The sequence below is a fragment of the Molossus molossus genome, unplaced genomic scaffold (assembly GCF_014108415.1).
Source record: "Molossus molossus isolate mMolMol1 unplaced genomic scaffold, mMolMol1.p scaffold_m16_p_6, whole genome shotgun sequence".
Classification (NCBI taxonomy): domain Eukaryota; kingdom Metazoa; phylum Chordata; class Mammalia; order Chiroptera; family Molossidae; genus Molossus; species Molossus molossus.
In genome coordinates, this window is record NW_023425399.1 from 93,674,351 (window position 1) to 93,701,338 (window position 26,988).

Below are 26,988 nucleotides of genomic sequence, written 5' to 3' on the forward strand. Positions count from 1 at the left end.
TTTAATAAACAGTGGCTTTATAATATATATATATTGTCTTACACTCTCTACTGCATGATGAGCTGCCTATTAATGTGCCTAACACTGCATTTACTCCAAAAATATTTATTAAGAAAATAAAGAATCACAGTTTATACAAAATCCTTTATAGTTTACATGGCTCTTTCATAAGCTTAGTTTCTTTAATACAACAATATTGAAAAATATCAAGGAGTCCATGTTATAGGTTAGGAAAATTAAGCTCAGAAATATTCAATACATTGATAGAAGTCACACAGATGGTGAGTGGGAGGACAGGATTTGAAATGAACTCCACCTGAGATTAACTCCACCAGATGCTAATTCTGGTTCATTCCCCACAATACCAAGCTGACAGTTAGAGCAACAATGCCATTTACTTTATTGTACAAAATCCCACTAATCTATAGTACTTTAAGTGCAACCCTCTGATAGTGTAAACCAGGGTCCTATTTATTCCTAGTTTACATCTTGGAAAGGTGCACTTATTCCATCAGGCTTGACATGCAGGCTTCTAACACAGCAGAAGGGGAATTTTAAGCCACATCGAAGGGAGGGAAGGAATAGTTTAATTCTGAATGTGGGAAAGGGATATCCAGACAGACTATACAGAGCAAACGAGGAATGAGCAAGGAGCACACATCGTTTTAAGCAGGTGTGCATGACTGCAGTCAGGAGCTGCTGTCAGGGAAGAAAACAACCGGCTGTGCACAGAATCAGATAGGAAACTGTCAAGATGGTGTGATTTGAGGGACACCAAAAGCCATTCCCTTGCCTAAAATATTTTTCCTACTAACCTCCCTCCGCCACCCAAGTATTATTTATTTTTCTGAGTTAAAGCATCAAAAGTTTCTGTTTACATTCTCCAAGAGAATGAGACTTTCCTTGCTGCTCAGACATACTGTACTGTGAAGTGGTTGATTAGCAAAGGGTAATACATTCCTCAAAACAGTGCATGTAAATCCAGAATAAGGCAACTGCACAAAGGTTTCTAAAACACACCTCCCTTGAAATCATTGTTCTATTCACTCACCTGCCCATTTAGAATGTTGGCCGTAGCAGTCATGAATACTTAGAACCTGAGAAACGGTCTCAGGATGCCCATCTCCTTAAAAGAACAGAAATTGCCAGCAACCCATTATGGGATACTTGTTGATTTGCAACCTAAGGAGTTCCTAGAGTGAAATATAAAACTGGCCCCCATACTCGGAAGGCAAGGATAGATTATAGAAGACACCGGTCACTCCAGAGTGGAGGTGACAGTTTAATAAACAAGGAAACTTACTTGTGAGGCTTGTTCTGGCGGCGGCAAGACCAGTAGATCTCAATACCCACCCCAGTCTTAAGAGTTTATATAGTGACCTTAACTGGGTCCTGACACATGAACCGTCCAGATGGTCTCAATAACACACTGCCCTCTCCAGGGTGAATCCTTAAACTGGCTTCAGCCGAGGTCAAGGTGGGTGGAAGGTACAAAGAACAGGGCAGGGCCCTGGCCGGTTTGGCTCAGCGGTTAGAGCATCGACCTGCGGTCCTGAGAGACCCGGGTTTGGTTCCCGCTAAGGGCACGTACTTCGGTTGCAGTTTGTCCCCGGCCCTGGTCAGTCGTGTGGGTGGCAGCCACTCGATGTGTCCCTTTCACATCGATGTTTCTCTCTTTCTCTCTGTTCCTCTCTCTCCCTCCCACTCTACCTGAACAAAAAAAATGGGAAAATGTCCTCGGGTGAGGATTAAAAAAAAAAAAAGAACAGGGCAGGGCTGAGGAGCCCTGGATTGCCCGGGGCCTGGTCTCAGGTCACCCTGGTGTCACGGCCTCTTGATGATGTCCTCCAGTCAACCTTGATTAAGTAATAGTCCTCACATGTCCAGTTTCTTCAATTTTAGAAAAGGTAGGGATAATTCCCATCCTTTCTAAGAAGCAGTTGTTATGAAGGAGTCATATCAATTTCCTACGGGAAAAAAAGTGCTAGAAAAATGTAATATATTATTATTTGCTTTAAGACACTAATATCTATCCTGTTGGAGTATAATTCTGAACATTTATTTCACAATTACTGTCAGTCAGGTATTATTATATATTACATATATAATTTTGTAATATATATTACATGTAATGCAATACATTTATAATTTCAGTTAATTTTAAGGACAATCCTATGAAGAAGGAAAACTAAGGACTAGAGTTTGAGTATCTTGTCCAAAGTCACACACTGAGTGGTAGAACTGGGATTATTAGATAGATACTTTTATTCTTTTCATCTCTATTGTAAACGTTTCTAAAGAAATAAGCTATTTACTCCTTGTATTCAAATCCTCAAGTGTATCATTTCAGCGTAGCTACTTAGACCTGTCATTTTAGAGTTGTTATCTGAATTGCTCAACTTAACAAAATAGTGATTGTGTCAATTACTGATATACCATTTGTCTTTTCAAAGTAGAAACAATCCCGTAGAACCTAGAAATAACAATTGGTTCCACAAAACCTTCTCAGTATGGCTTGGGATATGAATTGCTTTTCTCTAGAGCACAGACTGGATAGACATGGGGTCTCAACACCTACAATAGAAGATCGCATGTCCCGCCACCCTTCAGACAGTGGAGGGGTGGACTCTCAGCCGCTGAGCCCTCTTCGCTCAGAAGCACTGTGACTTGTTCCTGGTATATTTACTATCCCATCAGATTGCTACGTTCAGTCTTCCTCTTACCTAACGGTCACTCTAACTTTGTTGCTTTGGTCCTAACACATGGAGTCACCCTTGACTTGTCTCTCTTATTTTCTGCACCTCACATTAAATCGACCAAATTTTGTCAATTCTACTTTCAGGATATATCCAGAATCCAGCTACATTTCTTTTAGCACTAATACCACCTGGGTGCAAGTCCCACCACCTCTCATTTACTTTATTGCAATAACCTCCCAGCTACTCTTCCTGCTCTGCTTGTTCCTCCCAGGTCTGTTATTAACACAGCATTCAGAGTGAGTTTTTCAAAGGTAAACCAGATCAAGCCCCTCCCCTGCTCAGAACCGGCTAATGGCTCCCTGGGTCATTCAATGGAAACAACAGCCCTGAAAAATGGGGCACAGAGCCAGTGCAGGTGTCCCTCTCTTTAACCTCTCTGATCATGTAAATTACTACAGTCCCCTTGCTCATCATCCCACTGCAACCCCAAATATACTAGTCAAACTCCTCCCTCAAGGGTCCTTCTGCCACAGATGTCCTCATTGCACAGTCCCTCACCTCTCTCAGGACTATTCAGATGATACCTTCCAGAAAGACCTTCTCTGCCCCCTCATTTCCTACTCTTATCCCATCCAATAGACCATTGAGTTTGGTTGTTTATGTAGTGTGTTCTTTATTGATTGTCTTGCTCACTGCAATACAAGCTTCATGAGGACAAAGATTTGCTTTCCTTTTATTCTCAGCTATATCCTCTAGTCCCTTGACTATGCCTGGCATAGGGCAGGTGATTACTGAGTCTGACAAAGTGTAATTGGTCAGGTGGTACTTGTGATATGAAGAATGGGGACATCTCAATGAGACATACTCTACGTAGTTCCAAAGTCCAGTTTTCACATGGTAAGGAGAGCCAGAAATGTGGATTTTTGTGAGGTAGCTCCTGATTTTAAGATTAAAAAGTGATTCAAAGAAGTTGTTGTTGTTCGTTTTAGCTCTTCAAACCAAACAAACCCTATATAGACAGGAACGGGTATGCCTACACGTCACCACTACTGGGGGTCTGCCCTGAGCTGCTAAAAATCCTTTTAAATCTAACACTGAGATATTCCACCTAGGGCCCATTTACTGGATCAAACGTATTTCCAGAAAAATGTATAATTTATAACTGCCAATGTTTTCAACCATCCTACAAGAGAGATTCTATCACTTCTAAAAAATCTCTCTCCATTAAATCTTCTAGGAGAGGCAAGATGGCAGTTACAATGATTACAGGAGAGATCATCCTAATGAACAAAACTCAAGCATTAGTGTCTGGGTTTTGTTCCGTTTTGTTTACTAAATAGCATTTCTCAACATTTTCCTTAATAATTAATTACATTATTGAATATGGTAGATTTCTATCTCACCTTATTTTTTCTCAAATATAATTTCTTTCCATCTGATAACTTTAGCACTTATAGTTTATTCTATATTTTATGTCACTGATCATTTAACATTAACTTAATTAAACGGCTTATTGATATCTAATCCATAAGCGATTTTTCTGCAAAGGATAATCACATTCTACACTCACGCCCAGCCAATGGATGTATCTAGCTTATTTTAAAACTCATTTCTTGTCCCACAGTGGGGGGAATGTTAGCATTCCAGTTTAACACTCATTTAGGCATAGATTTCTTTTTTGAAGAGGCGAAACAGACTGGCAAAGATTCCTTCTGTTAGAACAACACAGGCTGAACATACCTCTGTGTGACCTGGGTGTTTCTGCCACAGAAAAGCTATATGAGCAAACATGGGATTTGCTGAGTGTTTCCCCATGACAAAATAAACATATTCTTTCTTTAACCAGGCAATAATAAGGTTACATTTGGCATGGTGGTTTATTTGGTAGTAAGTGTGGTTTTTCATTGATTTCTGGTTATTGTTTTTTTAAAATTTTTTAAAGAATATATTTTCAGCCCTGGACAGTTTTTCTAAGTGGTTAGAGCATCATGATGCCTGCGGACTGGAGAGGCCAGGGTTTGGTTCCCGATAAGGGCACGTACCTCAGTTGCAGTTTGTCCCCCGCCCCGGTTGGGGTCGTGTGGGTGGCAGCTGCTCGATGTGTCTCTCTCACATCGATGTTTCTCTCTCTCTCTCTCTCTCTTCCTTCCTCTCTCCCTCCTGCTCTGTTTGAAGATAAATGCAAAAAAGGTGTCCTCAGGTGGGGATAAAAAAAAAAGAGAGAGAGAATATATTTTCATTTTCAGACTTGTGCAATGACTCATTTTCCATCTGTTAAGATTATGAGCTACACAGAGAAAATCATATGAGTTTATCAACAAAGAAGAAGCAAAAACGTTAGTCAAAACAGTAGTCAATGGATTTTAAGTTGGTTATGGCATTTCAAATATTTGCATGAGAAAACAGAAAAAAAGAGTATCAGATAAATAACATAGCTGTACACACAGAGCACTGCTTTGGAAATGTTTTCATTTAATTTTTAATTATTTTTAAAAAATCAAACAAAAACAAGTTTTAAATTCTGTGAACACACTGGATGCACATTGTGTGTATCTGTACATTATCCTGTAAAACAAAAAAGTTCTACTAAATCAGAATTAAATAAACTGGCCATGATATGTGGATACTATGAAAGAATACAGTTTAGTCTGAAGGGGTACAGACCTACAAACTGATATGGCAGCGTTATCAAGAAGTCCAGCTTTTAGCAAACTCGGAATGTGTGTAGACCAGTGGTTTGGAAACTTGAGCATGTGTCAGCATCACAGGGAGGAGGGCTTCTTGGCACAGATTTCTGGGCCCAGCATTTTCATTTCCAACAAGTTCCCAGGTGATGCTGACACTGCTGGTCTCGAACCCACACTTGGAAAATCACTGGTGCAGCTGATGTTCCTTTATTAAACACAACACCAAACAACATTTGTGTGTTCAGGAAGACACCTACTCTCTTTTAAACCCCAGTGAATCTGTTTCCTATTAGCTGTTAAAGTAATTTCAGAAAAAATTCTTTAAATGCTCTATTTAATCATGTATACAGCACTTATAATTTAGAGGGATTACAATCGATTAAAGCCTAGTTATTTTCTTATTTGTTAATGGGGATATAATTTCAGGGATCCAACAGAGTATTCTTGCTAAACAATATAAACAGCTATACAATCGAATCTTACCAGTTTTGTTTTTGTTAAGGGAATTCTAAAACAACTGGGAGTTAGGAATGACCAAGGATACTATATTGTCTAAAAATCTCAAAAACATCATTCCTGCTACAGAAGGTTTAAAAAGATAAAGTATTACGCCGTTCTGAAGAAATGAAAATGAAAGTGAAATCAGTCAGTTAGGATCCAAGATAGTAAAAGGAAAAAAAATTATAAACACATACATATAAAATCAAAATTAGTCCTGAAAAATCCCTTAATAGTCTTGAAATTTCTTGACCTATACCTATGTTTTTAGAAGATCAAGAGAAAGGCTTTTTAAAATTTTATTTTTATTTTTTATCTTGGTTCTAGCCTTTCTTTGCTGGGCAAGAGGTACTTTGGAGCAGAGGAATGTGGGTCACAGAGAGAAGGGATCTCTCTCTCTCATACATATGTGTGTGTGTGTGTGTGTGTGTGTGTGTGTGTGTGTGTATGAAAAGTATAACTGGAGATGGGGAGAAAGTATAGACCTCCAGCAGAGTGGTTTGGGGAGTGATTCATGGAAGACCTAGATTTCTGTTACTTCTTGACCCAAGGAGTTCCATTTGGAGAGAAGGCTTAATGAGAGCCAAGTGAATTCCTTTGTCTTAAAAACACGTTTGACAGCTGAACTGATTAATTCATTTCTAGAGTCCAGGTCAAATCATGAATGTTGTGATCCGTTGATTTCTTTACTGCTCAGTGAGCGAGTCTTCCATCGCCCCTGGCGGAGCACAGTAAGAGAAGGAACTGGGTTTCTCCACTGGGTTGTTTGGGATCTCCTGTATTAACCTCTGTCACCTCCTGCGCCTTTACATGACTCTGGTCTGGCACAGAATATTAGACGAAACAGGCTCCTTAAAAATCGTTTGATAAATACTATACTTAATAGGAACTTTTAAAGGTACAGATGTAAAAATGAAAGGTTTTCTGTCAAGAGAATGAGGCCATGGATCAGCAACACTGCTCCAAGTCTGGCACAGGAAGCATAAGGCAGACAAAGGCGGGAGGCATGGAAAAGCAGGTAGACAGAGTATAACTCGAACTGGATCAGGACAGAGAGATGCAGAACTGGGACTCCATACAGAACACCAGTGCCTCATGTTCATGCTACCTGTATATAAAATATACTTTAATAAGCAAAATAATAAAATGTATGAAGTTCTTATCCCTGAAGGTAGGTGCTGTTACATTTTACCATATTTTTTGTTCTGTTCCTATGTATTTTAAATAACTCCTCCAGGTATAATATGTGTATATGTACATCAGTGTCTCTATCTATATGAATTAGATTGGATTGTACCTAATTAAAAAAGTTAGCAGGACTACTTATAGAATGCAGTTTTCAACACATTTCTATCTCAGTGTGATACATCATGCCTCCTACCATTCTAAATGTGGCACATGTAATATGATTTTAATTGGAATGAATTAAATTGAATTTTATGCAGAGAACAGAGGCATTTGAAGTATCTTTAAGCATAATGAGAGATGGAAAACAAGGACTGGGAATAATTTTCTTATATCGTAATGACCTGACATGTTGTTTGAATGTTTAAAGGCATCAGCAAGCTTGGTTAAAGGAGAGGGGAGAGGTTTGGCTGTCACAAATTTGCACCCGGGGCTTGATCTGTGATATTTGATCTTCTTTAGCAACAGTCTGAAGTCTACAGAAGCAGTGGAGGGTCTGCATTTAGAGTGAAGTACCAGTGTGTGAGGTTCTAGGGCCATGACAAGCAGGCATCTTACTATGGACTGATCAGCCTAAGAAACAGCCGTATCAGATGGGAGGATGAGCACGGAAGTCAGGACATACTTCACAAGTTCAGGAAGTGCCCATGCGCTCCAGCTAATGGACTTGGGCGGAATGCAAACTAGGGAACCTCCCAGTGTACCCAAAGAGTCCTGGGTCATGCTGGACTTGCCTTGGTTATTTATTAATACATCCCTTATATCCTGAAAAGTGTCCAGTTAGATGATTCATTCCATTGTCACCTTAATCAGAGAAAAATCCGTCAACTGGAGCAAATCGAAAGCCAGCAAAACCTCTTGAGAGCAGGACCCTCCTCTCCAGCCACTCCCAGCCACCCGCTTTTCTCTCCAGCGTAGTTCAAGACACAGCTGCACCCCACAGGATAGGAAAAGAAATGAGAAAGTCAGAGAATCCTGCCCATGCTGGGAGCTTGGAACTCTCTGAGCGACGCTCTTGTTAAAGCTTCACTGGGTTTTCAACTCACTTTTCAAGTCTTCTGATTTCCCCCAGCCCTACTTCCCATCTGGGTTTCAGCCAGTCGCACAGCTGGGGAGAAATTAAAATAGAGATTGCTGTGGCAATGCTCACAACCGGAGCCCTGATTAGATGCCCTGTGACACAGCCTGGGTCTCAAACCAACAAGAACCGGACCGCACCACCTGCTCCAAAAGGTCGCGGGCAGGGGGTGCACCGGATGAAGCGGCAATTCGTCTCCTTTGGCTTGGGGGTGGTAGGAAACTCCGAATGAGGGTCTGCAGAGGGACAGGAAGACCTGGGGCTTTGGATTGAGTAGTCTGAGAACCGGTTCCCAGGTGGAAAGAACATCCGAAGAATCAATTTGGTGGAATACGAAAGAAAAAAAATCACACTGAATCGCCATCCCGATTGATCTGCATTCCAATTCGTTCCCAGAAGGAGCTTTCGCAGAGGTTAGACAATATATACACACGGAGGAAAGAATCGATACCTGCTTCGCACACTCACATGATAGAGAAGCGTTTCTTAGAACTTCTGAGTTTTTTTGTTTTTTTTTTAATTAGAACAGTTCATGTACATGATGTAAAAAATTAAACCCAATTTCAAGGCTCCCCCCGCCGTCCCCTCTCCTCGGCTGCCCAGTGGTGCTCCTCCACGTCTCAGACCTTCCAGGAATCTACGGAATCGATCGCATTATTCACTGTAATCTCCCTCTGCAGACACCTAGCTTAGAGTTTCCTCCAGTCTACAAAATCAGCCCTGTTCATCTGTTCACTGTGTTTCTTCCCCAAATGTGTTCCAATCTCTCATCTGTTTTCCTTTCTGTCTTTGTGAGTATAGTTTCAGTCTTTTAATATCAAGTTGTAGACATCTGATATCATTTCAGTGTTTTGTAAGAGAGAGAAAATAGACACATTTGACAGTCTGTTTATCTGTAAGTCATGGTACATCGTTTAAATATAAATTTAAATCTCTCTTCAAAGCCTTTCCCTTTATTATGGTACTGACTGATGATAACAGGAGTCCAAGTTATTACCAATTAAAGGGGAAGCTTTATGTATGTGTGTGTATATATATGTATATATATACATATACATATATATTTTTAATTAATTTTATTATTGACAGTATTACAGATGTCCCCAACGCCCCGCCTTTGCCCTCCTCCACCCAGCCCCCACCCACCCCAAGCCTTCCCCACACTGTTGTCTGTGTCCATGGGTTATGCAAATATGCATATAAATTCTCTGGTTAATCTCTTCCCGTGGCCTCATCCCCTCCCCTCTGAGATCTGTCAGTCTGTTGCATGTATCCATGCCTCTGGACCTATTTTCTTTGTCAGTTTATTTTGTTCATTAGATTCCACAGATAGGTGAGATCACGTGATATTTGTCATTCTCTCACTGGCTTATTTTGCTTAGCACAATTAAGGGGAAGACAGTTGATGTAAGAGTGAGCCATCTCAGTGTGCCTATAAGGGGGCCATACACACATAAGGGAGACACAGTGGTTGCATTTGAAATGAAGCTGGGTAGAGAGGACATTTTCAAAGTGTGGGGGCATGTGTGGAGTGGCCAGGGCTAGCCTGACGCCCATCGTCCTCTGACGCAGGCCTACCGGGGGCAAGAACGCTCCAGAGGCATGGGTCACCCAACATTTGGCTGAGACAATTTGCTTCTTATGGAGCCACCCAGACATGTGCTTTGGAAGTGGCTCGATATCCTTGTAAACAACAATCTTCAAGGGCTGTTCTCCACAGGGTCTCTTTCCTATGACACACCAAGTTCTTCCAAATTCTGTTTGTGATCCCCAGTTCTATTCTTTAAAACAGTTCCAATTATTATCTCTAAAATAGTGGTATAAAAAAAATATCAGAAAGAATGGAATTTAAAAAAGAACATGTTAAAGAATTACACTAGGGACCAGAGGTTATCTGGAGTCTTCGCGGCTACAAAGTTTCAGGCTGAGCACAGACGTGTGCTTTCATTATCTTCCCAAAAAGATTCTGTCTCATCTGAGACTTGTAAGGAAAGGCTTGTAGTTTGATGAACAGGAGTCCCTTGCAAGTTACAGGATATAGGTGCCTGAATTCACAGGAAAAAACTCTCACAGAGAAGAGTAAGAGTAAAGTTCAATAAAGTGGCATTATACGTTTTTTAAAAATACAGTAAATACAATTTCTAGTGGGTATCAACTTACAGAAGAAACCAGATAGATACATGATAAAAATTTATTCTAGTACATAATCCTTCTTAGGAAGCATGTTCTTCCTTACTCAAGATACAAACTGCCTCAGGAGGTCCATGTTACGTAGACCTGAACAGGTTTCTAGTTTAGTTTTGTTTTGTACATGCCCCTAGCGGGAACCGAAAATGTGATTCTCTGGTCCATAGGCCAACGCTCCAACCGCTGAGCCAAACTGGCCAGGGCAGGTTTTTAGTTTTTGAAACACGTCTTACTAGCTTGAAACCTCATACATTTCGAATTTTTATTCTCCTTTAAAATATCTTCAGCCTTAATGAGATATGTATGTAACCACATAGCCTTTTTATTTTAATGTTTTTATTGATTTTAGAGAGAGAGAAATATCCATCAGCTGCCTCCTGCACTCCCCCTATTGGGGATTGAGCCCGAAATCCAGGCATGTGCCCTCACCAGCCATCAAACTGGCGACCTCACCATGCATGGGACGATGCTCAACCAATTGAGCCAAACACCAGCCAGGGCACCACATAGACTTGTAAACTGATTTTCCAAGTGCATTTTAGGTCTCACATTGAGTCATGTGCTACCAAAAAGACCTTTCTAGAATAAACCTGACTCACGGGAGGATGAAAACATGATTGTTGTCGACCTCTTTGGTTTAAAATGAATAATGTTAAACCCTGTACGTATTTTTTTTAATACTGATACAGAGTTGTCAATTGTAATGAACAAATATAAAGATCATATTATCTTAAATCCATTGTTGGCAAAACCATTGCTGAGGAATTTTCCTAATAACTGGCAACACTGCCAACTGAAATGCTGCAAAAATTGTGCAAACAAATGTCAATAGACAAGGAATCCACTCTTTTCCTCTCTACCCTCAGCATCATGCAGAAATATTTGAGAACGTATGTTGAATAGACAGGCATGGCCAAAAGCAATAGTGTGTTAGTAAGCGTATAACAGTAATGTAAATACAGGTGATATTCTGAATAAATATATTCATGAACTAGTTACATCGTACATGTAAACTGTTCTAGAACTATACTTTTCATTAATTGGCTCCCTGTAAAACTGTACTAAATACTCTTTTGAGGGACAAACTCTGCCTCTGTTGAGTACCATAAGGATTCCATTCTTCCCTACTTCTATTATCTTTATTAACTTAAAGACATCAATCATCTTTCTCCTTAGCCTTCTCCTTTTAAAAATATAAACCAGCCCTGGCCGGTTTGGCTCAGCGGTTAGAGCATCGGCCTGCGGTCCAGAGAGACCTGGGTTCGGTTCCCACTAAGGGCATGTACAACGGTTGCAGTTTGTCCCCGGCCCTGGTTGGTCGTGCGGGTGGCAGCCACTCGATGTGTCCCTTTCACGTAGATCTCTCTCTCTCTCTCTCTCTCTCTCTCTCTCTCTCTCTCTCTCTCTCCCTTCCCCTCTCTCCCTCCCCCTCTATCTGTACAAAAAATGGAAAAATGTCCTCGGGTAAGGATAAAAAAATATATATATATAAACCACTTTACATTCATCACCACTCTTACCATGTTCAATGTATTATTGCTCCTCCTGTGGATAGCAGATTTATGTTACAATAAGTGAGAAAGCTACAGGTTGTATTTTTCTTACAATACTTGTGTCATTGAGCATATCAAAGTCTTTTACATCAAGCAACCTATTTATGATACGTGGAGCTCTGGGGGGCCAGGCAGGCACACTATTGTTTCCACGTTTGACATGAAGAGACTAAGGTAGGTCACATGAGGTCATATTTTAAGATATTTCAGAGGAGGTCAGATAAGCAGTGATCAAATTATCAGAAAAACAGTTGAGTATCATTTGTTTCAAACTAGAGACCACAAGAGCTATATCCACAAGTTGAAAATTTTCAGTAGTAATATTATTAAATCAGCCAAGAATTATTGCTGCTAGAATCCAAACTGCATAAAGGATGACAGAGGCTGGAGTGTCCGAGGATTATGATAAATAATCCTTGTTGAGTAAGAAAACAAATATGCAAAAAGACAGGTGGATGGGAAGGCAGGAGGCCAGTTGACCATGACGGCATTGCCCATGATTGCCCATGAAGAATAGTGGCTTGATTATGAAGTAACCTTTCTTGGGTGTGTGTAAGTTGCCCCCAGATGTTCTCCAGGTTAAGTTTTAGAAAAGGTACTGTCAGTGTAAGGCTGGACAGAAGGGTCACGAAGTCCTCCACTTCTCTCCCTTTATGATTTTGTGGCTATCCTGCGTGAAACAGAGTCAATGTCGGAGCAGAGGCTAGGACATCTCTTTCCAGGGTACATGCCCTAGATGTTCCGATGCAATCATTCTGCTGCAGCCTGAACCTCATGAAGTTGGATTGAACTGCTTTTTTTTTTAAATCAAGATTTAATTCCTATACCATGAAAATCACCATTTTAAAGAGTATAATTCAGTACATTTTAGTATATTTACAAAGTTGTACAACCATCACCACTAAATCCAGAATATGTTTATCACCCTAAAAAATCCCCAAACCATTAAATTTCATGTGTTCTTATTTCCCTTTTCCCCAGGTCTTGGCAGCCACTGTCTGTCTCTGTGGATTTGCCGATCCTGGATAGTTCATAGGACACTGAGGCACTGCGGAATCAGAGGGCCTAGGTGTACTGAAGGCTTCGAGGCGCTCCTTGACATGTGGGAGAAATCTATCTCCTTCAGCACCATGAGCAAAGCTAGTTTCTACCCACATTCCACATCCCTGGGAAGGACACTAATAATTATAAGAAATAGGTCAAATTCCCTGTAATCCAGCCAACCCTGGCTCAGTGTCCCAGGAGTAAGAGCAGATAACTAGAAATGTCCTTTTTTTCTTCTATGTGTCCCCCTTTTACTGTCAGTCTCCTGACACTTAGGCGTCAAGATACTGCCTCTGTAACCTCAGAGACCAATCGGGGGCTTTGTGGCCTGAGATGAAGCTTAGAGATAAATGAAACATGCACTGAAATTTTATTTCTTCTCTGCTCCATTTCATTGCACTGAGATACGGCGAATCTAATCACAGATTGATCTTATTAAGGCTAATGACCTGATGATTAACAAGAGAAAGGCATCTGTGGTCAAATTGCCTGTTTTAATTATTCGAAGGAGCTGCACCATCCACGGGCAGCAGGCAGCAGCCTCTTGGATGAGGGTTTGCGTGCCTGCGTCTGGTGCTATACTGACTATTACTCTCTTGGTACCTAGCAGAGGAAATATACCCCAAAAGCTCAGATGTATTCAATTTCTCACTACTTACAATAGGCAGTGTGGAGCAGAGGTAAAAGGTTTGATCCTGAGATGTGTCACAAATTGCAGGGGGATCCTGGTGTTACAGAAGGCAGCTAAGACAGGCTGGCTAGGAGGGTTTTTGGCAGGGGGTAAAGTGGAGACTATTGTCAATCAAGGAAGGACAGATTCTAGCCCAGGAAAGTAAAGATCTAGAGGCCAGAATGTTTACTGATAATTCAGGCCAAGTATTTGATGCCTGGGCTGTCCTATGGCTAGGGACAATTAGGAACAGTAAAAGACCTGATCTGGCCTCATGCTGGATAATTGGCATTAGTTTAAAAGCGGAACAGTTTTAAATGATACATGCTTTAAACATTTTATATTCATTTAAAACACACAAATGTATATTCATTTTCCCATCTTGGATGGTGAGCCAACATGCCCCCTTTTTAAAATAAGTCTGCCAAATGGAGTTGTATTTTTGCACAAAGCATCCATAATGCATCGTTCAGGCTTTGAAGTTTTGATACCTTTAAAGTGGAGCAAGAATTTAAGACATGTGTGAATCCATCAGAGTTCAGAACCATAAATTTTTAATGCCAAATTTTTAAACCATCTCGCCCACCCCTATTTCAATCGCAATTTGAGAGGTGGGGGAGCTGAGACTCATCAATATACATACCGTTTGGAAACACAGTCAACCTAGTTTAGAAGTTGACTCCCAGCCCTGGCCAGGTAGCTCAGTCAGTTAGAGCGTGGTCCTCATACGCCAAGGTTGGGGATTTGACCTCCAGTCAGGGCACATACAGGAAGCAACCAATGAATAAATAAATAAATGGGACAACAATTTGATGTTTCTCTCTCTCTGAAATCAGTAAAAAAGTTGACTCTCGTCTTACAATATTTTATCAGTTCTTGCAACTTAAATGATATAGTTACAAAATTCTGCGCTACGGGGATAATCCAGTTGAGGAGCCAACAGCGCCGACCCCTGGAAAGCGTGAGGGGAACGCTGGCTGCAGGCAGAGGGAGAGGAATCTGGCTGCCAAGGTGAGTCAGGACTCAGAGAGGGAGTGGGGGGCGCTGGTTAACTTGCTGGATGAGTTACAGAGAAGGCTGCTTAAAAGAGTTCCTACTGAGCCCGGCGGTTAGCTCAGTGGTTAGAGCGTCGGCCCGCGGACCAATGAGTTTCGAGTTTGATTCCCATCAAGGGCACGTACCTCATTGTGGTTCGTCCTTGGCCCTGGTCAGGGTCATACAGGAGGCAACCAGTTGATGTGTCTCTCTCTCTCCCTCTCTCCACTCTATCTGAAGATAAATAGAAAAATATCCTCGGGTGAGGATTAAAAAAAACAACAGCAGCAGCATAAAAGCTCTAGCAGAAAACTTGTCAATATTAGGACGTAGTCATTTTAAGACAGTAAGTAAAATACTCTTATTAGACTTTAAAATTTTTTTAAGTAAAGCCTTGTTTCTGATTTCATCTATTAAAATACACAGACATATATATTACATATATAAAGTTATAAGTATGACAAGCATGACATAATTACTCTTAAAACCTACAATTGAACAATTACAACTATTACTCAAAATTTTAGACAAACACTAAATTTAAAATGACAGCTTTGTGGCTTGTTGCCAATTTTCATATATCGGTGTGCTCTCCAGAGTTTACATGTTAAGAGGTGTTCACTCTATTTTGAAGCAAACACAACTGCAGGCCCAGGCTAGAATGATGCTATTCTCCTCCTAGTCTATAGGGACCACTCCTTTGTCGGATTCAGGTCATTGAACTCTATTTAAGATTAACTTGTGATTGCCCTGGATGGTTTGGCTCAGCGGTTAGAGAGTTGGCCTGTGGTCCAGAGAAACCGGGTTTTGGTTCCCGCCAAGGGCACGTACCTCGGTTGCAGTTTGTCCCCGGCCCTTATTGGGTCATGCGGGTGGCAGCCACTCGCGTTGATGTTTCTCTCTCTCTCTCCCTCCCACTCTATTTGAACAAAAAATGGAAAAATGTCCCTGGGTGAGGATAAAAAAAAAAAGATTAACTCATGATTAAATTGTTGCATTACTAAAAATTTATAATTTATTTGCACTATAAGCCATTGCTTAGAGATTTCCTATTCCAAAGGGAATCAACAACCAGGTAAAGACATTGCAGCTTATAAAAAATAACTGCATCACTTATCTTATGCCTATGTACATTTCTGAGACATTGCTAAGCTGATAACTAGGGAGATCATCATGCACCTGGAGCCTTGAGGGAACAATCAGCTGGCATCTCTTCACTGAAGTAGATTTAGCAAAGGTAAATTTCCAAGAAAATATGAATGAGACTATACACACTTCGAACAGGTAAGGAGATTGGGGGGAAAAAAGGATTTTTTTTTTAGATTTAATTTATTATTATTTTTGAAAGTGTTACAGATGTTTCTCCTTTTTCCCCCATTGAGACCTTCCTCCCCGATCTCACCCCTCTGTTCACCACACTGTTGTCTGTGTCCATTGGTTATGCACAGGTGCATATACATCCTTCGGTTTATCTCTTCTGGCCACCCCTTCCCCCCTTCCCTCATGCTTGTCAGTCTGTTCCCTACTCACGTGTCTCTGGATCTATTTTGTTCATTATATTCCACACATAAGTGAGATCATGTGGCACTTGTCTTTTTCTGATTGGTTTATTTCATTCAGCATAAGGCTCTCCAGGTCCCTCCATGTTGTCTTGGAGAATAAGAGATCTTTCTTTCTTATAGCTGCATAGTATTCCACTGTGAAAATGTACCACAGCTTTTTTATCCACTCATCTACTGATGGACACTGGGCTGTTTCCAGATACTTAGCTATAGTAAATAGTGCTGCTATGAACTTAAGGGTGTATATATTCCTTCTGATCAGAATTTACTTCCATAGACTAATTGGAGCCCATTGGAGTGGCTCAGTTGGTTGAGCATTGTCCTGTGCACCAAAAGGTTGCCAATTTGATTCCCGGTTAGCATGCAGAATCAGGTTGCAGGTCCAATCCCCAGTAGTGGTATGTACTGAAGGCAGCCTATTGATGTTTCTATCTCACTTCAATATTCCCCCTTCTCTCTCTTATTCCCCCTTTCCCTTCCCCCCCTCTTTTTCTCTCCCTTCTTCTAAGTATATCCTTGGGTGAGGATTAAAAAAAATGTTTTAGTTAGATTTATTGGAATGTCTCAATCCTTGTACAAGCTTTGCTCTTCTCTGGTTGATTTCTCAGGATACAGAATCTTCATGAAGGTTCGCTGTTCTGAGGATCACCTCTGAAGAAATTTTAAGAATTGTGACAGAAATATATATTGCCTAACATCATGAACAAATTTACATGGGCAAAAATCCTAGAAGGCATGTCAAATTCAGAAGATTTGGGGAAAATTCTTTGAGTTATTGCCAACATGTGCAGTAGTCCTCATAAATAATCAGGAGTCCAACCTGAAGGTCAACACCAGCTCTGTAGTATTAATAAACTGTGAAGATAATTTCCCAACTATGTTTTCTTAATAGATCCTATACCAACGGTATAGGCTAGCACAAATTCATCAAGATTACATACAGTTTGCTATTAGAAAATATGTTGACTAGTATATTATTATACTTTTTTTTTAGGGAACTAATGTATTGCTCTTTATTTTCCTAGGATAAAAAAAAAACGTTTTATTATTAAATGTGCTTCTCAAAATACGATAAATTTGCATATTTTAATCAATCACCTTACTTCTAGACTGTTTACAACATTTAAAATTACTTGTTTGGTAGGTTTTATTTATTATTTATGCTCTTGAAGTTTCTCATTGCATCTTAGAGAGTCTGGTCTGTGGAATTTCAGTTATGGTGCCATATTTTAAGACTCTTATTCATGGGATGAACAGGTAACATAGCTTTGGGGATTCTTTTAAAATTCACTTCAGTTTATAAAACTTATACATAAAATAATTAAAAAATCAAAAGGTATACATTTTATAGTCACTATAGATACCCAGCTAGCATTTACTCCAGTTCTCTACTATAAAAGCAATTCCAGAATTTTAGTTTTACTTAAAGTGACTCAGATTCTGTAGTCTTTCTTTCCTCAAAGATGAATAAATATCTAGTCAGAAAAAAACATTGTTAAAGTTGTTAGCAGTTACTCAAGAAGTGGAGTTTAGGAAACGGCTGGACAGTAAGGCTGTTCAGTTTATTGCTGGACATACTAACTCAGGTTCAAATCGGGAATACTGAATCACATACCTAGATTCTCATCAAGACCTTGCTAAAAACATTCAAGACTCAAGCAAGGACATTATGATGCTACCCCTCTGCTAACTGACTCTGAATTATAACCACGTGTTTCTCAGATCTACAGCGGGATTATGAGATCAAGATAGGAGCAAACATGGTGCCATGTTGACCTATGATAAAGACATGTGACCCCATAAGTGACTTGACCCCCATAGTTAAATTCTCATAAGCACATCCTTGGAGCCACCTGGTATATTGTTTCTTAGGCTACATGTCAAATGGTCTCACCAGAGCCACAAAATGAAAGGAGCAATAATTTTTTAACAAAAACAACTACTGAAATGAAGTCATGTAATGTTGATACCAATTAGTAGAAGAGCCTTCCCAAATGGTGTTTATCATGGTTAGTTGTATGCATCAACTTAACTGGGCTAAGGGATGGATTCTGAGATAGCTGATAACACATTATTTCTGGGGGTATCCTTCAGGGTTTTTCTAGGAGAGATAAGCATTTGAATCTGTGAACTGAGGAAAGCAGATGGCCCTCCCCAAAGTGGGTGGGCGTTATCCAACTCGTTGAGGATCCAAATAAAACAAAAAGATGGAGAAAGGGTGAATTAGTCTTTCATCTTCTCCTCCGCTAGACCATTGGTGCCCTTGGTTCTTGGACTTTTAGACTCAATTAGGATTACATCAGACCTCAAATTCTCAGGACTTTAGACTTCAACCTAGCACTGTAGGCTTTCCTGATTCTCCAGCTTGCACACAGCAGATTGTGGAATTTCTTGGCCCCCAAAATTGTGTGAGTCGACTACTGTAGTAAATCTCCTATTATTATCTATAGCTACATAGGGGTGGGCAAAAGTATGTTTACAATAATAAACAATACAAAAATAAAATGTGTTTTGCTTACTCACAACTGTAAACCTACTTTTGCTCACCTATATATCTATATATCTATGTCTATATCTATATCATCTATATCTATGTCTACATTACCTATCTACGTAGTCATTCCATTGGTTCTGTTTATCTGGAGAACCCTGATTACTACATTATTCTATCAGAGAAGAGGATGGCAAGCCCTTCACATGGCACTGGCCCCAGAGCTCCTGTAAATGTATTGGTTCCATTGACTTACTGCAGTTTAATAAGAAAAAGATAGTTGGCTGGATTTAGCTCATTGCAGTTTTGTTTTGTTTTGTTTTGTTTTTTTTGTGACAAAAATGTCTGTCTCCTCTGTATCATGCCTATTTTTTTTATTGTTCAACATTTTGTTGTATCTGAAATTTCAGGTATGAGAATAAAGAAGAGAAAGGTTTAGGGATTAGAGCATCGTAGCTATAAAGGCAGACCTCTACCAAACGTACACCTGAAACCTGTCCAAAATAAAATAATCAGTCATTCTATAAGGAACCACTTTGAGTTTCCCAGAACAGCAATCTGATTTTGAAATCAAAGTTGGATATTTACAAAGAAAAGTAATAGCACTTTGCATTTTATTATAAATGGGGCTTTCCTGCATTATAGTAGAAAAAAAAATATATCAACAACAAAGAAAGTAGGAAGGGGAGACCCATTTAAAATGATTTTAAAACTATTTTTATACTTTGAGAGACCCAGTTTATGATCCATTAAAAATATTACTGATAAAAATGCTTTTTGGATTTCCATTAGATAAGATACTTTAGCTTTCATTTGAAACTTGAATTAATTCATGATGAGAGAATAGCACTTTTGGATAATAGGCCAGAAGAACATAGATAACTGTCACAGCAATCATGAAAGTATTAAGTTTAGGGTATGAATGTGTATTTATCTGAAGAGCCTTTGGGAGTCAAACAGCTTTGCATCAAAGCTAAAAGCAGGGTGCAAAATGTTTGGCTTAGGATTCTGGAAGGAAAACCATGTCTTTTGATTTCTTAGTGATACTAAAGATACTCGTTATCCTAGTGGGTGAACTTATCATTTAGTTTTTAAACTGCTATTCTAACATAGACCCCCCTATAATCTCAGAATGGGATGTTCATTATTATTTTCATTTGCATTAAAAAGAATTCAGAATACAGAGCATGTTTAGTAATACAGATAACAGTCTCTAGGATAATCCTATATTAAGTGGCTCCTTGTCAAATTCTATTTTGTGTGTCTGTGTGTCTGTTGCTTCTTTAATTGAATGCAGACTCATTCATAGAAAACAAAAATGCAACCATAGTATGGAAACAGACATTAAACAGTGTTCTGAAAAAAATATCCAGACCCACCTCCTCTCCTTAGCCCAAGGTAGGGGTATAAAAATAAGTTGGGGAGAATAAGACACATTCCCATATGTAAGGCAATAGCCTGACCTGACCTACCCCACCCTAGCCTCTGGAATGGACCAGCTATGGCAAAGTGGACCCCAGGACCACGGCAGGCAGATGTCCCAGAGCTGGGGCCACTAGGTTCTAAGATTGTATATATACACCTGTGTGTAACCAACATAGAACCTGGCTGAAGACTGGATGGAAACTTAGGAGCCAGCCCTGGGTCCTAGAGTAAGGCTGGGATAAGGGACTAGAAGGAAATGTCATGTCCCTTTCATGAGCCCCTTTCTATAATAGGCACTGGGGTTCCTATGGAGGTAGAGGAGGCAGGATGGGCTGAGCCCTTTGTATCTTCCCTCCTTTGCCCCCTGACATTCCTGGGCAATGTTAATGGCATTGAAAGGCACCCCCACCTGGGGCTTGGCAGGACTAACAGCCTTGAAAGAAAAAGGAAGGAAAGGGTTGAGTTGCTTTTCCTTTGCAATCCTGGTGCTAGCATCAGTCTGGGGGCTAGTGGAATAGGAAAGTGACCTTTGCATTCAGCCCCCCAGATCAAAGGAAGTTGATTAGATGAAGATTCTTAGTTTGAAGGCACTTGATGGCTCTGGGGCAATATATTTTCTAGCTCTTTTGGTCACAGGTTGTCTCCAGTTGCTTATTGAAGTCAAAATCCACATGCTATGTACTGGTAGTTGGTCCAAAGAACAACTGGAGTTCCTTGAATGGGAGCATTTCAGTAGCTTTGCTGCCTAAATGCAGAATTGATTTCTTTCTTTCCTTTTTTTTTTCTTTTTTTTCTTTATTGACATTAGAGAGGAAAAGAGAGGGGGAGAGAGATAGAAACATCAATGAGAGAGAACATCGATTGGCCTCCTCCTGCATGCCCCCCATTGGAGATTTGGCCCACAACCTGGCCATGTGCCTTGACTGGGAATTAAACTGGTAACTTTTTGGTACATAGGTTGACACTCAACCACTGAGCCACACCAGCTGTTAAAATTGATTTCTAACAGACAAATTTTATTCCCCGAACTCCACCAGTTTCTGAACTTCAAATAAAATGCAACACATTTTTCCAGGGCCCCTAGGTATATGAATAAGATTATCAGAAAACATTCACCAAGAGTGAATTGCTTGAGTTTTAAAAAAAACAAAACTGGATTTATTCTTTTATTTCCCAATTGACTGAAAAATTTACTTGATTAAGAAACACCTATTATATAATATACTTACCAAGATACCAGATATAGTGACATAAAAGAAGACATAGTTTTTTACTTAAAGGGTTTTTTAATCTTGCAAAGGAAAATAACTGAGCCATTTACATTTTGATGTATTAGCTATTATGTATATAATAAGAACTAGTGGTATTTTCCAAGTGATTTTTTACTGCAATCTGTTTACCATACCAAGGATCTATAGGTCACTCCAGCCAAATTCATGCCCTTATTATCATATATGTTCCCAACCTGCCAACCTGGGCTATAAAGCATAGAAATATGACCTAGAAAAAATATCAAGCTTCTTCCTTAAACTTTGATTTAGTTTCTAGAACCCAATCTTCCATTTCCTTCTTCTGACTCTTGTTGTGACCCTTCATGGCTTTCCAGATATACAAGATGCTTCAAACCCACCCATAATCTCTCTCATTCTCTGTTTCATACATACACACATGCGCACGCGCACACACACACAGAGAAGAAAAGTTAACATCATAATATTACTATAGTCTTGAAGGAAGAAAAAAGATAAATCAAAGGAAAAAATTTTTTTTAATGCCTTTGGTTATATAATCAAAATGACCTACTACTACTCCTAGAATTTCTATGATAATAAGCATTTTACCCACTTGTTTTTCTTTTAATAGTCTCATAATTCGAAGTTATGCATATAAATACACCTTCTCAGTGAAACTAAAGGTCTATTGGGAGAAGCTCTCCTGCATTATTCTTTTCAGGTTATCATTTGCCAGAGCAAAAACAGTTGCTTTTCATTCCTTAACTTAATTGAAAGCTACCTTTATGATACATAAGTGACATTTTCTCTTAGCAAACCAGGTATATCTTCTTGTTTGTTTGTTTGTTAAGCCTCACTCGAGGATATTTTTTCATTGATTTTTCTGATAGAGTGGAAAGGAGGGAGGGAGAAAGAGTTAGAGAGAAACATCGATGTGAGAGAGACACATCGATTGGTTGCCTCTCGTAAGACCCCAAATGGGGCCAGAGATCAAACCTGCAACCAGGAATCAAACCCTCAACCCTTTGGTCCATGGGCTGATGCTCTAACTGCTGAGCCAAACAGTCCAGGGCAAACCAGGAATATCTTGCCTCCACTACTAAGTTGCAAATTTCGTAAAGGCAGGAAACATTTTTCAAATTTGTTGACTCTGTCATAGTGACTAGCACTATTGGAAAAGCATAATTAGTGTCCGAAACATAATAATTCTCTGTTGAATGAATGAAACAGTTTTGGGAATGATAGAAACATAGAGCACAAAATGTTTAAATAACATTTAATCTATGCTCTTTATTTAAAAAAAAAAAATGGGAATTGAATCACAGGAACAAAAAAAAATTTTGTCTAATTCCACATACCTTTTTATATCAGCTGTAGAAAAAATACAGGTCATATGCCCAAATGTTTCATTCACTGTCATTGAGTACATATTCTTAGCTAGGCCCCTGCTTCATGAAGCTGTACAAGAGTTATAAAAAGTGGTATGGATTGTCCCTATTGTTCTTGCTAATTTGATCATTTACATAGATGCCAAATAGATGCAATATTGTTATTTATTTATATCATCTAAATCTTTTCCTAATGGACCAATACTTTGATGATGTAACTCAAGGAAAATCTGCAAACAAATACCCCTGATATTTGGTATTAGGGAAGGTAAATTTTTTGTGCAAAACACTGTAAAAGATGTAAAGAAAGAAAGAACGAAAAAGATGGTTGTAAATAAAATCTTGTACTAATGGCATTTTTTTCTTCTGATTCTTCCTCAATTTTACCATCTTGAGATTTTAATCCATAGTTCTTGCCAGTTTTCTGTACTGGTGGTTTTCAACTAAGACTCTTTTTATCAAAATATCATTGACATTTTCAAAAAAGTAATACACAAGTAGCAAGCATCACCGGTCATGAATAGTCCAGTATTATTCACAAAGATGGCTTTGAGGGGTAATGTAGCTATATCACTGTAGGCTTTCAGGAATGACTACGGGCATAGCACCTGAATCCTTCTAGTGTTGGCATTTGAGCCATGTGACAAAGCCCCATCTATATTAAATATTCACAAGGATAGTCATTTACATGGATATTAAGTAGAAACAATTATGAATTGACTGCAGAGTTTCTACTAATGACTACTCTTAGTGAAAGTTCTGTTTGCACAGTGGCCCAACAGTAATTATAGGATGAAAGGCTCTGGCATTGTCTACCACAAAAATGCAACACTGAGGGAAGTGCTTTGAAAAATGAGGCCATTGAATGACATTCTGTTTTTCAGATCTTTCTATCAAAAGTATATTTTAGAGAGTCTTGGTAGTCATTTTACTTAGCATATTTATGCTATGTGTAAATCAAATACACACACACACACACACACACACACATATGTATATATATTAAATTTGACAGATTAAGTTTTAAAATTGCCAAGTTTCAGCTAAAAATACAAATGATAAATAAAAATGTTGATGTTTACATATCACATTAGTGAGTAATTAGATGCTTAAAACATGGTTGGACCTGTTCGGTGTAGCTCAGTGGATTGAGTGTTGTCCATGGCCTGAAAGATCCCAGTTCCAGTCTTTGTCAGAGCACAAACCCAGGTTGTGGGCTCCATTCCCAGTAGGAGGCATGCAGGAGGCAGCCAATTGATGTTTCTCTCTCACGTAGATGTTTCTATTTCTCTCTCTCTCTTCCTTTCTCTCTAAAAAATCAATAAAAACATTTAAAAAAATAGTTGGTAAAGGAACACTTTAGAGCTGTTTATAGGAGAAAGCTAAAGAGGTGACATGATTAAAGACACAGCAAAAAATATTGACAGCTCTTTTTTCAGTTTTGAATAGATTCTTTCTTAAATGTGTAAAAATAAAAGTGTAACTCTTCAAGGTCAGGAACTACAGTGATTTATTTATTTATTTATTTATTTATTTATTTATTTATTTATTTATTTAGGTATCCCTCTGAGACAATTAATCCAGTGTTGTAACACTATGGATGCCCAGTTAATCATATTGAGAATATGAGATCCATACATACATACAGAAATGTAGACATAATCTCACATAGTAGCATTTCATACACACTGAATTACTAAGGACAGTGTGGTGGGATTTGGTATCTCTTTAGATTTTTATACAATTGATGGTCTAGCTATTTTTCCAATGAGCCAATAGAAATGTTTCTATTCGATATCTTCCCAAAGGCTTCAAGAATTCCCACCTCCATAAGTCCATTGTCCAGATGTGTGGGTTTCAAATAGTCTGGCTATATCTCATGAATATAGAAAGAGACCACCTATTTTCAGTGGTGTGTACAGTATCAGTATTCCAATTAACGCATTATTTTTTAAGTAGCTACAACAAACATGAAATAATAAAACATTTTTTAAAAATATAAATTATTTAAGTACAGAGGAAACTATTACAGAGAAGATCTCTGTACCCATGACCTAGGTTTTCAAATATTAACATTTTTCTATGTTTAATCAGAACTTTATGAAACATAAATTGTAACCTCTCCCCTTTCTCAATTCTTCCCCTTCTCCTCAAGAGGTAAGTATTAGCTTAAACATAAAAACGTATCAGATTCTAAGTCAAAGTAAAATTCTACATATATCAAATAATCAATCTTTTACACACCACATTCTTTGCTTAGATTAGAAATCTAAGCATAAAAAGTATAAACCACATATGTATGTGAAAGCAATGTCTACTCTCATACGGACTGCAGAATTCTATATAAGTTAAATGGGTTTTAAAATCTCCTACAACTACGTTACTTTTTGATCCAGCACTTATTGACAATGACTAACATGCACTGAAACTTCCCAATATACATGATGTTGGACTTATATATTATTCTGTATAGTTCACCCCATTTGTCTTGAATATTACAGACTAGAATTTTTACATCTTTTAAATGATATTTTTATTACAGATTGACAGTTTTACATCTTAATAATGCTTTTTTTTTCAATAAAATCTATTTTGTCTGATATTAATACAGGTATATCTGCAGATTTGGTTACTTTTGCCTACTTTTTAAATGCTCATTCTCTGATTTGCTACTTTTCTGTATATTGTCTCTTTTAAACCAAACAAACAGAGATTAGTTTTGTTCTTTTATTGAATATGATGCTACCAATTTGCCTGCTTTTCTGGGAGAGGTATATCCATTTCCATTTATTTTGATTCTTGATATATTTATTTATTGTATTATGCTTCTTTACTTTTTGCTTTCTTTTCTACCTTATATTATATACCTAATTTTTTAAATGCAGTCTTCCCTTATTTCTCTCCTAGTTTTTAGGTTATATTTTTAAGACTATTTTTTACAGCAGTTTTAGGTTTATAACAAAGTAGAGAGTTATTTGTTTTATGTCTGGCATTTAATAGATAAATATACTTTTTTTTTTTATCCTCACCCGAGAACATTTTTCTATTTTTTGTACAGATAGAGTGGGAGGGAGAGAGAGAGAGAGAGAGAGAGAGAGAGAGAGAGAGAGAGAGAGAGAGAAACATCGACGTGAAAGGGACACATCGAGTGGCTGCCACCCGCACGACCAACCAGGGCCGGGGACAAACTGCAACCGAGGTACATGCCCTTAGCGGGAACCGAACCCCGGTCTCTCCGGACCACAGGCCAACGCTCTAACCGCTGAACCAAACTGGCCAGGGCGATAAATATACATTTTTAACATAATTATTTTTAAAGTATGAAGTTAAAAAAATCTCTACCCTCCTCCAAAATACTACAAGGCTTTGAAATATTTTAACACTGATTCATTTCATCCCATTTTATTTATAATTGCTATGTAGTATTGTAGTTCTATCTTTACTTTTATATTATATAAATTTTCTCTCTTACTCATAGTTCTTTTCCTCCTTGTTCCAGATGCAGATTTTTAAACTAATGTGTTAGATTAAGCTAAATCTTGGTTATGTTACACATTACACAATTACGTTACTCATTGGTTCCTGCCCTAGTTTCATGAGCATATTTGTTAAATAAAGCTTATTTTTCATATTAAGCTAAAGTTCTCTAATAAAAGCCATCATCAGAACAAAGTCCCAGACATAGTTTTGAGCACAACTAAGGAGGAATCATAAACTATTTTATAATCTCACTAGCAATATTATATCTCCACATATTATTATATTGACAAAATTAAGGAAATCTTGAAATATTCTGGTTGGCAATGAGTCAAATTTTCCTGTCAGTTTTTTTTTCTTATTTAATTCCTGATTGCTGTTGAAAATGTGTTCTTCTCCTGTTTACATAGTTCAACTCATCTTCTTCTTTGTGGTCAATGCATTTGACGTTAAAGCCTATGCTGGCCTCAGATTGGGAGACCCAAGGAAAGCACCTACCTGACCAGCAGTGTCCAAGATGTCCAAATAGGCTGGCTCATTGTCAATCCTAACCTGGGTCTTATAAGCATCTTCTGAAAAGACACAAAACAAAGTTTATATTTAAATACAGTCAGTGGAGTAACTTTTAGATAAATAAGAAAAAGTGTTTTAAATAAGTTGCTAATCTATTGATGAACACTTGAGCTGGTTCCAAATCTTGGCAATTGTACATAATGCTGCAATGAGCACAGAGGTGTATATGTTCTTTCAAATTAGTAATTCCGGTTTCTTCAGATA

At 38.6% G+C, this 26,988-nt stretch overlaps 1 protein-coding gene across 1 annotated transcript in view; it reads right to left on the reverse strand.

Moving 5' to 3' along the window:
• The window catches only part of RIT2 (Ras like without CAAX 2), a 316,712-nt gene that overhangs the window by 154,433 nt on the left and 135,291 nt on the right, over positions 1–26,988 (reverse strand). Inside the window, exon 3 of the mRNA XM_036245390.1 lies at positions 26,710–26,783. Coding sequence (XP_036101283.1) covers positions 26,710–26,783 — 74 coding nt within the window. The remainder of the gene's footprint in view (positions 1–26,709; positions 26,784–26,988) is intronic.